General features: G+C 51.2%; 3 protein-coding genes and 1 non-coding gene across 4 annotated transcripts; all 4 read right to left on the bottom strand.

The window, feature by feature from the left end:
* Positions 1-103: 103 nt before the first annotated feature.
* Positions 104-734, bottom strand: TEX54 (testis expressed 54). Its single transcript, XM_050757043.1, has one exon. It carries the CDS (start codon positions 665-667, stop codon positions 161-163), a length of 507 nt encoding a protein of 168 aa, XP_050613000.1. The 5' UTR covers positions 668-734; the 3' UTR covers positions 104-160.
* Positions 735-755: 21 nt separating this feature from the next.
* On the bottom strand, positions 756-8,582 carry WDR74 (WD repeat domain 74). Its single transcript, XM_050756954.1, has 11 exons — positions 8,316-8,582; positions 8,131-8,237; positions 7,923-8,044; positions 3,786-3,861; positions 3,520-3,666; positions 3,255-3,356; positions 2,252-2,352; positions 2,101-2,156; positions 1,620-1,765; positions 1,447-1,503; positions 756-980 (listed from the first exon to the last, which is right to left on the bottom strand). Exons 1-11 carry the CDS (start codon positions 8,377-8,379, stop codon positions 801-803), a joined length of 1,158 nt encoding a protein of 385 aa, XP_050612911.1. The 5' UTR covers positions 8,380-8,582; the 3' UTR covers positions 756-800.
* LOC126935709 (60S ribosomal protein L9-like) lies at positions 4,666-5,387 on the bottom strand (the record flags this gene model as incomplete). Its single annotated transcript, XM_050757507.1, has 1 exon — positions 4,666-5,387. A coding segment is annotated over one exon (624 nt), but the record flags the coding sequence as incomplete, so codon positions are not given.
* Positions 8,583-10,125: 1,543 nt separating the features above from the next.
* On the bottom strand, positions 10,126-10,316 carry LOC126936757 (U2 spliceosomal RNA). Its single transcript, XR_007719563.1, has one exon. It is a non-coding gene; the product is annotated as a U2 spliceosomal RNA (small nuclear RNA).
* Between the last annotated feature and the right edge of the window lie 406 nt (positions 10,317-10,722).

Raw genomic sequence — 10,722 nt, 5'->3', positions numbered from 1 at the left:
CTACAGCGGGAGCCCAGGGGGCTGGGCCCGCCTCCGGGGAGGAGCCTTAAAGAACCAGCTGCCCGGCGGTGTCCGCGCCCGTTTCCCAGAGTGGTGGTGCAGGTACACGTTAGAAATTTTATTCTCTGGAGGTTGGGGCGGACTAAGAGCAGGTCTGGGGTCATCCCTTCTCCGGCTCCTCCTGGTTGCCTTCTCGGATCGGACGCTCCTGTTTCCGAGTCTGATCTGATTGCCTCTTGCTTGACGGCAAGGAGTCCCGACCACTGAACATTGATGACCTCATCTGGTCTGATTGTCTCTTGCTTGACCGCGAGGAGCCCCGACGACTGAACATGGATAGTCGCCGCCACAGCACGGTGATCAGAAGGCTTTCGTTCGACTTATGATTCCCATGGTCCGGGGAGTTCACGTCGATACCTTCGGCGCCTGAGGCGACGAGGCCTCTGAGCTCACCCCTACCCTCGGGAAGCCCCTTCTCACACTCCCTGGGCCCTCTGTGTGTGCCTCTGGTCCCATCTTCCCTGACGGCCTCAGACTCTGCCTCCTTGGACTGCTCATCCGACATCTCAAAGTCCTTGTCTTGGCAGCAGCCCATGGCCCCGCGGGGCCCTGGACTCCCTGCCACCCACGCCAGCCTACCTGCCTCCAGGCCCGGCTTTTGTGACATCAGATATCCCGTCGCCCCAGCTCAGGGAGCCCCCACCCCAAGCTACCCCTCATTCCTTTCTCCCATCACAAAAGGCTCAGGGTCATGGTGGATGTTCAGCTGTTTATTTACAAAGTGGGCAGGCACAGGGGCGTCAGGGGCTGGTGGACCCAGGCCGCTGCTTCTTTCTCCGTCTGGTTTGGAGAGCATCTTGGGTCTGCTCCAAATCCGAGAGCTTCCGCTTGGCAGCTGCCTCCAAGGATGCCCAAAGTTCGTCTGTCTCTGTGTCTTCTAGGGGCACCTTGTTGGGTTCTTGAGGCTCTTGGGGCTCATCCTGGTGAGTGGGAAGAAAGTGTAGGAGTCAGGGGGACTGGGCATGGTAGCTCCCACCTGTAATCTCAGCACTTTGGGAGACCAAGGCAGGAGGATTGCTTGAGCCCAGGACTTAGCGACCAGACTGGGCAACATAGGAGACCCCATCTCCACAAAAAGAAGTTAAAAAAAAAAGAAAAAGTAGTCAGGGGCACAGGGACAAACCCACAGGGAAGGAGACCCTGGCTGAGAAATAATCCCTCTGGGTATCACCACCTTTATTCCCTGCTCCCAGAAAGCAACCCCATCCATGCTCTTGGCAATAACCCTCAGGATTTTAACTGTTAATGCCTCTCAGAGAAATTAAGTGACCAGGCAGGTAAACAGATAGTCCCAGGTCTGCATTCCAGCTGCCTCCTTTTCCTCTTCATAGGGAGATCCTCACATCTATGCCCTTAGCTCCCACATTCCCAGACCCAACTGCTCACCTCCCAGTTGTCCCTGCCTGACAGGAGGAGGCAGTTCAATTGAGACTTGAGATAAACCTGCAAAAGATGAAGGACCTTAAGGAGCTAGGCATGCCGGGACAGAAACATGAAAGGGGACAAAGGAGGCGGAGCCTCCACAAGACCATGAGTTTGGGGTGGGAGAGATGACTTACCTTATGCTCCAGACCCCGTGGATTCTGGATCCTGTGTATCCTCAAGACTCTGTCCAAGCCACAGGAAGCTAGTAGAGGCTTTGAAGGGTGGCACTGCAACCCACGGACACTGCCTGCCAGCCCCTTCAGACAGCCCAGTAGACGCCCTAGAGAAGGGGGGAAGCATCCGTGATAACTGGCTGGCCAATAACCAACCATTCATTGTTTCCTGTTCCAATCACTTTCCATTTCAACATTTAATCTGCAACAAAACCCTGAGACTGGAGCTTCTACTAATATTTCCATTTCGCAGGTGAGGAAATTACGGCACAGGGAGTTGAAATAGTTTAAGGTCATACAGCTTTTGAGGAAACCAGGATTTGAACCCAGGCAATCTGGCACCTGAATGAGGCCTCACTGGCCCCACTGCACCGCCTTAGAGGGAATCCTTACCCTTCTCCCTGCTCCTTCCTTTCCCCCCAACATACCCTAGTCCACTCACCTTGCCGAAGGTCAATTTCTGCCAGCTGCCCATGAGTGTTTCCCACAATCACTGAGCTGAGGATGAGACCAGAGGCAAGCGGAGTCAGCAGTAACCTCCTGGAGCCCTTCCCAAGCCCCACCCTCCCACCCCTTCCCCTCTAAACACTCACTTGCCTCCCGGAGTGAGGGTCATGGCTGTCAGTGGGTACTCTCCATAGGTGGTCTCTAGGACTGGCCGGCGCTGGGGGGATGCTGGATCATAGACACGAACCTAGAGGAAGGCTGAAGCATCACGAAAGTATCCTCACCCTGCACCTACCCTCTGGCATCTCTGCATCCTCACCCGCTCCCTGCACACTGCTCTCTTATTTATGATCCACTGTCAGAAACTTTCTCATCTTAGATGTATGCCTCTTCTCTGAGCATCAGGGTGTCAGAAGCGCTGCTTAGCAGCATAAATGGACAGAGCTGAGGGGAGAGGTCCCCTAGGTTGGAAGTGTGTGAGCATTCCATCCTCCCATACTCCCATCTAGGGGAAATGGAGGGATGGAAAAGCAAGTCAGTCTAGTAGTCAGTGGGTGCTAAATTTCAAGCAGAGGTTAGCCTGAATGAAGGAGGAAAGAGGATGCCCTCATATGTGTTTTGAGCAAAGGCGTATGACCAAGATCAGACTTCAATGTGCAGAAAGCAAAGAAAACAGGACAAATACAGTGACCCAGCCCTACCCGTGTCTCAAGACCTCAAATGAGACAGCCATAAAGATTTCTCATTTGGGGCCTTCATGTAAAGCTGAGGAGCTGAGGCTAGAGATGGGAGGCTCAGGCCTCAGTCCCAAAGCAAATCAGAGAGGCTGCATCAGGACCAGAACCCAGTTCTCTTAACCCCTAGCCCAATGTCCTCTGACACCTGCACCCTATAATTCCCACAGTGAAGGGGATCCACTGTCCTTTCCTCTCTTCCAGGTGGGAGGAAAACAGCACAGTTCAGGAAACTCCACCCTAGAATGCAGCAGAGGACAGTCATGGGCTCAGGGACAGGGTTGGAACGGATGGGGACGCGCTTGCTCCTTTGAGCTCAGAATGGTGAGAAAGGCAGTTGTGCCAAACCGTGGGGGCCATTTCTTCAGAAGGCTGCTTTATCCCAGGAGAAGGTAGGGGTGAGATGACACCTTACCTGGTGGTACCCTGTGCAGGTGACAAGCTTCTGTGATCCTGGGAGAAACTGTATGTCCTGGTCCCAGATGGGAACCCGCAGGTCCAGCCAGTCATTCCGCACCTGGTGGGGTGGGCAGATGGGGAACAGGGCTGTGGGGGGCTTGATGTGCTCCTCCTTTCAGCCCTCCTTCGCCCCCTAAAGCCCATCTAGTCTCTGACGCATAGTCAGTGGCCACAGCCTCCCTCAACTTCAGGAACAGCTCCTTCACACTCTTGTCACTCACGTTCTTGGCCCTGAACACAGGTTCCTCAGAGCCCTGCAGGTCCCACATCTTCAAAGCATTCTCTTTCCCACCTGTGGCAACCACATGGGGGTGTGCTGGGTCTTGGCGCATCCTACACACCCCAGGGCCCACTCTCAGTTCCAGGAGCTAAAAAGAATGGGAGATAAGAGTTCGTTCCAGAGTTCTTAATCCTCCCTTCCCCAACACGATCATTAGGCACCTACCCCAGCCCCCCTCCCCCAACCATCAGGGCAGGGAAGCCTCACTGGGTCAGAGGATGTGTTCTTGTCATTGTCGTGCCAGACTCTGAGAATCCCAGAATCCACACATGTGATGAGGGTGCTGCAGAGAAAGGACAGAGTTGGGATGTTTTAAGTGCTTAAACTCCTTGTTCTAATCTTTCTCTCCTTCTCACTACCAGACTTGACAATGTTTAAAAACAAACAAACAAAAAAGTACAAAAGTATTCCTAGGCCCCAAACTCATATCAACCCGATTCCCTACTAACAGTCCAGTTTAGAAGAAAGCCTCTAGGTCACTAGGCTCTAGGCAGAGCCTGACAGCTTCCAGCTTCCTAATCTGTTAATTCAACTTACTCAACAGGGTGAGGGTTTACCAAGTGAGGAAACAGAAGTGCTGAGAAGCTAATCTGCCACTCAGCTATGTTACAACCACAGCTGGAAATCCACTCTGTAATATTCCGGAGTGCTTTTGCTGTTCACAGCTGTGTCTAGCACCTAGCCGTACTGGTCTACCTGGCCGTGCTGGTCTATCTGAATCTTGAGTTGCCTACTAGGGCTCAGGATCAGCAGTTCTAAAAGGATTGAAATGGGACTGGTCTGAATTTAGGGTTTGGTCAAAGTCAAACACCAGCTTCTTATGTTCCTTGCTCTGGGTTTCAGGCACTAAATGTCAGTCTCTTGCTTAAAGTATCTCAAGAAGTCCAAGCAAGTCTCTCCCCAGGATCTGCACAGCCTGCGCCTATGTTCTTTCTCATGCCTGCCAACCCTCCCCAGCTGGGTTCAGGCTCTGTTTCGACTTGCCTGAGCTGTGACAAAAGTCTCCCAGTTGCTGTCTCCAATCTATCCTCCATACTCCTACAGGTTCCCAGTGCTGACTATGGTACTTCTTTTTTTTTTTTCCCCCCCAAATCAACAGGTCTTTTATTGCATCATTAAAATATCACAAGTAGGTCTTAGGCGTCATCTGGCATCTTCTTTCTGTAGCTGAATAATTCTTAGATCTTATTTATCAGCCTGCTGAACAGTTCCTTTTTCAGAGACATAGATACCATCCAAAAATTTCCTGATATCCTTGTTTTTAACTGTTGTGGCTTGCTGAATCAAAGCCGCTGAATTTGAAACAAGTTCAATGTCATTTCCTTCAAGGATTAATTCATCTTTCTGGGCTTGAGATACTGAACAAGCAACCCCTGGTCTCATCTGAACCCTGCGGATGTATTTTTCACCCAAGAAATTTCGGATTTCAACAAGAGATGCATTCTCCTGGATAATGACGTTGATGGGGAAGTGAGCATATACAGACCTCATCTTGTAACAGAAACCCAGTGTAACACCCTTGATCATGTTCTGTACATGACTACAAATAGTCCGAACGGTAGCCAGTTCCTTTCTGTTACCCCACCATTTGTCAACCCGAAGCCTCTTTTTTTTCTTTCCAAGAAGACTGAGTTCTACATTGATGTGATTGAAGTCCCTCCGCAGGGTTCCTCTGGGGCCCTTCACGATAACTGTGCGTTCCTTCAGAGTAATGTCGACATTTTCTGGAATGTCGACAGTCTGATTGCTGAGAATCGTCTTCGTTCTTGCAGTAGACGCAGCAAAGAAAGCGACTATGGTACTTCCTATTCAAAAACTGGTAACTCGGCCAGGCACAGTGGCTTGCGCCTGTAATCCCAGCACTTTGGGAGGCTGAGGCAGGCAGATCACCTGAGGTCAGGAGTTCCAGACCAGCCTGGCCAACATATAGTGAAACTCTGTCTCTACTAAAAAATACAAAAATTAGCTGGGTGTGGTGGCACATGCCTGTAGTCCTAGCTACTTGGGAAGCTGAGGCAGGAGAATCGCTTGAACAAGGCAGGTGGAGGTTGCAGTGAGCCGGGATTATGCCACTGCACTTCAGCCTCAGAGACAGAGCAAGATTCCGTCTCTCAGAAAAACAAAAACAAAAAATGAATAACTCGCCAACACAAATAAACGTGCACATCTCTCAACCTAGCACTTAAAGCCCTTTACATTTAATCCCAACCTAATATAGTGTCCATCTTGTATTAAAATGCTTTCTTGGTTGGGTGCAGTGGCTTACACCTGTAATCCCAGCATTTTGGGAAGCTAAGGTGAGCGGATCGCTTGAGGTCAGGAGATGCAGACCAGCCTGGCCAACATGGTGAAACCCTGTCTCTAATAAAAATATATAAAAAAAAAAAACTTAGCCGGGCGTGGTGGCGGATGCCTGTAATCCCAGCTACTTGGGAGGCTGAGGCAGGAGAATCGCTTGAGCCTGGGAGTTGGAGGTTGCAGTAAGCCAAGACCCTGCCACTGCACTCCAGCCTGGGTAACAGGGTGAGACTCTGCATTTAAAAAAAAAAAAAAAAAAAGCTTCCTTGTTGTCAACTTCCAAATCAAATGCTATTTATCCTATTTATGTACCCTATAGCATGCCCCCAGTCCTTGGCCTCTCCCAGGCAGTACCCTCTTTCTAGAATACCCTTATCCCCTTCTCCACCAGTCAAAATTCTACCCATCCCTCAAGACCCAGTTCAAACATCCAGTCCCCACCAGAGGCTTTCCAGACCTCACCTGTCAGAATTACCACTACCAAACCTATGCAGCCTGCTTCACAGCCCTCTTTCATCGTCTTTGGAAGAAAGCAGGGCCAGTAATCCAACCACTTAGCACCTTCCTAATCTTTGCTTTCAGAGGTACATCACCTTGTTGATTGAGCTCAAGTTGAGCCCAGGAGTTTGAGACTGGCCCGGGCACACAGTGAGACCCTATCTCTACAAAAAACTTAAAAATTTAGCTGGGCGGGGTGGCACCTGCCTGTGGTCCCAGGTACTCAGGAGGCTGAGGCGGGAGGATTGTTCGACCTCGGAAGGCTGAGGCTGTAATGAGCCATGAATGCACCACCGCACTCAAGCCTAGGTGACACTGAGGCTCTGTCTCAAAATATATAAATGAAGTAATGAATGAATGCTTAAAACCTTTTTTTTTTTTTTTTTTGAGATGGAGTCTCGCTCTGTCTCCCAGGCTGGAGTGCAGTGGTGCGATCTCTGGGTCACTGCAAGCTCCGCCTCCCGGGTTCACACCATTCTCCTGCCTCAGCCTCCTGAGGAGCTGGGACTACAGGCGCCCACCACCCCACCCGGCTAATTTTTTGTATTTTTAGTAGAGACGGGGTTTCACCGTGGTCTTGATCTCATGACTTCGTGATCCGCCTGCCTAAGCCTCCCAAAGTGCTGGGATTACAGGCGTGAGCCACCGCGCTTGGCTCCTTTTTTTTTTTTTGAGATGAAGTATTGCTCTCTTCCCCAGCCTGGAGTGCATTGGTGCGATCTCTGCTCACTGCAACCTCTGAGGGACGGATTCAAGCGATTCTCCAGCCTCAACCTCCCAAGTAGCTGGGATTACAGGCATGCGCCACCACACCTGGCTAATTTTTGTATTTTTTCAGTAGAGAAGGGGTTTCACCATGTTGGCCAGGTTGGTCTTGAACTCCTGACTTCAAGTGATCCGCCCATCTCGGCCTTCCAAAGTGCTGTGATGACAGGTATAAGCCACCACACCCAGACTTGCTTAAAACTGTTAAATGACAGGTGGGCACAGTGGCTCACGCCTGTCATCCCAGCACTTTGGGGATCCGCGGCAGGTAGATCACCTGAGGTCAGGAGTTCGAGACCAGCCTAGCCAATACAGTGAAACCGTCTCTACTAAAAATACAAAAACTAGCTGTGCGCGGTGGCGGGCGCCTGTAATCCCAGCTACTCGGGAGGCTGAGGCAGTTCTCCTAGGCAGAGGTTGCAGTGAGCCGAGATCGCGCCAGTGCACTCCAGCCTGGGCAAGAAGAGGGAAAACTCCGTCTACACACACACACACACAAAACTCAGAGGGTTATAATGGAGTAAGGTGAAAAACCTTACAGGATGCGAACTTTTTGAAAGCAGAAATTTTACCGGCAGCCCCTGTACTTCGCCCAGTGCCTGGAATTCAGTAGGTGTTCAATAAATGTGTTACAGGTATTAACTACGTAAGGCAGAAACTCAGGTCTCTGTCACCTATTGAAAACCGTGTCACTCAGCTTGTCTGTTGCCATCATTCCAGTATCCGCAGGGAGCATCAAAGCTCTCTCTTAGGCCCTGAGTTTAGCGAGGGGATTGGTCTTACCCGTCGGTCTGGGCGAGGCCACGGAATATGCCCTCCCCGCCCGGGCAGTGTCTCTGACCCTGGAATATGCCATCCTCGGTGCTGAAGTGCTTCACCGTCCTGTCCGCGCAGCCCACCAGGATCTGCGGCAAAGAAGGGCAAGATGGCAAGGAGAGCAAGGCTGCTGTGCCCCAGGCCCCCAGCTCCGGCACGGCCAGCGGCCACTCACCTGGGTCTCGCCGCCCGTGCCCCAACACAGGGCGCTCACTGCCTCCTCGCGCCGCGGCTGTCCTCCGGCCGTGAAGTTCGCCGCCTGTTTTCGCTGAAGGTTTACCCCTGAGAGAGGAGGGCGTCAGTCACACCAGGGGCGCGAGTGCACCCCTGCACTTCCCGACGCCCGAGCCTGCCACCCACCTTTCAAGATCCCAGTCTCGGTGCCGACCCACACATGGTTCCAGCGCGCGGCAGCAGCAGCCATGACAAAGCCTGGAGGCAGATGGTTCGCACTTCCGGCGCAGCGTGTGCGTCACTGGCGGGCGTCGAGTCCAAGGCAGGGCAGTGCAGTTGCTAGGAGTTTTTTCGTTGTTTGTTTGTTTGTTTGTTTTTTGAGACGGAGTCTCGCTCTGTTGCCCAGGCTGGAGTGCAGCGGCGCGATCTCGGCTCACTGCAAGCTCCGCCTCCCGGGTTCACGCCATTCTCCTGCCTCAGCCTCCCGAGTAGCTTGGAGTACAGGCGCCCGCCACCACGCCCGGCTAATTTTTTGTATTTTTAGTAGAGACGGGGTTTCACTGTATTAGGCAGGATGGTCTCGATCTCCTGACCTCTTGATCCGCCCGCCTCGGCCTCCCAAAGTGCTGGGATTACAGGCGTGAGCCACCGCGCCCGGCCCAGTTTCTGGGAGTTCAAAGAGCCGAAAGAGTAAAGCTTCCTTGCTTGTTTTGCTTTACGAAAATGAAACCAGGAGGTGCTTGTATAGGGAGATCGGAAGAGTACATTGATCATTTTGCACTTGGAGTGAAACGCACCTTTCCTGGACTGCGTGGCCGGGTCAAGCTGGCCCTAGTCTCTCTCCGGGCTCCATTATGTAATACGTGTTCTGGACTGTTAGACAAGAAACAACAAACGATTTAAGAAACACTTTAGAAACGATTCAGATCATTAACGATGTGTGGGCTTCATTCTGGAATATAAGTCACAAAAGAAAGAAAGATAGGAAAAGGAAACCGAAGGTTTTTTTGGTTTTTTTTTTTTTCAGACAGAGACAGCTTTGCTCTGTCGCCCAGGCTGGAATGCAATGGCGCGATCTCCTCTCACCTAAACCTCCGCCTCCCTGGTTCAAGCGATTCTCCTGCCTCAGCCTCCCAAGTAGCTGGGATTACAGCTGGAATTACTAAACCACTGCGCCCGGCCTCGTTTACTCTTTAAGGGGCGGATAGCCGGACGCGGTGGCTCATGCCTGTAATCCCAGTACTTTGGTAGGCTGAGGTGGGCGGATCACGAGGTCAGGAGATCGAGAGCACCCTGGCTAACATGGTGAAACCCTATGTCTACTAAAAATACAAAAAATTAGCCGGGCGTGGTGGCGAACGCCTGTAGTCCCAGCTACTCGGGAGGCTGAGGCAGGAGAATGGCGTGAACCCAGGAGGCGGAGTTTGCAATGAGCCGAAGTTGCGCCCACTGCACTCCAGCCTGGGCGACAGAGCAAGACTCCGTCTCAAAAAAAAAAAAAAAAAAAAAGAAAAAAAAAGGGATTCGAGTGGAGTCACAGTGCATTGCAACCTGGAATTCCTTAGTTACAGAGATTCTTCCGCCTTAGTTTCTAGTTAAAACCATGGGGAAAAAAGCGTTAAACACATGATAAAAACAACTAAGGCCGGGCGCGGTGGCTCATGCCTGTATGTAATCTTTGGGAGGCCGAGGCGGGCGGATCTCATCTTTTAGTAGAGATGGTGAAGCCCCATCTCTACTAAAAATATAAATATTTAGCCGGGCGCGATGGCACGCACCTTCATTCATAGACCCAACCACCCTGAAGATAAAGACAGATAAACCGCTTGAGGTCAGACGGTAGCCATGCAGAGCCAGAGTGAAACAAAACACACACACCTAAAATCCACCGCACCAACAAGCTAAACTGGTAGTAATATCAACAAAATTCCGGTTGATTAACTCTACTGCTTTCCACTGAGTCTTTCCTTTTGGACATAGAATTGTTCCCCCCAAAGGGGGGTACACCGTTCCTGGAAGCACTGCAATACCAGGTCGATGCGTGGAGTGGACGGAGCAAGCTCCTTTTCCATCTCCTAATTCCAAAAATCCATTTAATATATTGTCCTCGGATAGAGGACGTATCAGATATTAAACTGATAAGAACAGATACTACACTTGATCTTAGCCAAAAGGCCGAGAAGCGATACCCTTACTCCGGCTGCCTTGGCGGCCTTATCCTTCCTATCTTCTACACACTTATGGTAACTATCTAGGCATTAAATGTTAAATTATTTTCCAATACGTTATAATTCCGAAACGCAGTTTTCATTATTCTTTCTTAATAGTAGTGGCTATAGTTTGGAAACATACCTATTTAAGAGTCCTGTACTGCTTCTCCCGCCTGCTCTCTGCTCAGTGTGTTTTGCATAAACCCGCCCCTTCGCTTTTTTAGGATCCTGGGATTGGCCCACATACCAATCGTGATTTCAGTACCCGCGTAGCCTCTTTTTCCCAGATTGTGGCGTTAGTCTCCCAACCTAGAGGTTTTTGGGCTCTCCAGGGGGCGGCGTGACAGTGCTGCAGGTGGGGGCGCCCCTCTCTGGGACCTTTC

Source organism: Macaca thibetana, chromosome 14 (assembly GCF_024542745.1).
Source record: "Macaca thibetana thibetana isolate TM-01 chromosome 14, ASM2454274v1, whole genome shotgun sequence".
NCBI lineage: Eukaryota > Metazoa > Chordata > Mammalia > Primates > Cercopithecidae > Macaca > Macaca thibetana.
This window is presented reverse-complemented; position numbering and strand designations above follow the sequence as displayed.

Excerpts from the sequence above, each read along its gene's own strand:
- TEX54 (XM_050757043.1), bottom strand. The coding sequence starts at position 667 with ATGTCACAAAAGCCGGGCCTGGAGGCAGGTAGGCTGGCGTGGGTGGCA.
- WDR74 (XM_050756954.1), bottom strand. The coding sequence starts at position 8,379 with ATGGCTGCTGCTGCCGCGCGCTGGAACCATGTGTGGGTCGGCACCGAG. Across the intron at positions 1,766-2,100 it reads AGAAATTGACCTTCGGCAAG|GGCGTCTACTGGGCTGTCTG; the intron begins GTGAGTGGACTA and ends CCCCTTCTCTAG. Across the intron at positions 1,504-1,619 it reads CACGGGGTCTGGAGCATAAG|GTTTATCTCAAGTCTCAATT; the intron begins GTAAGTCATCTC and ends CATCTTTTGCAG.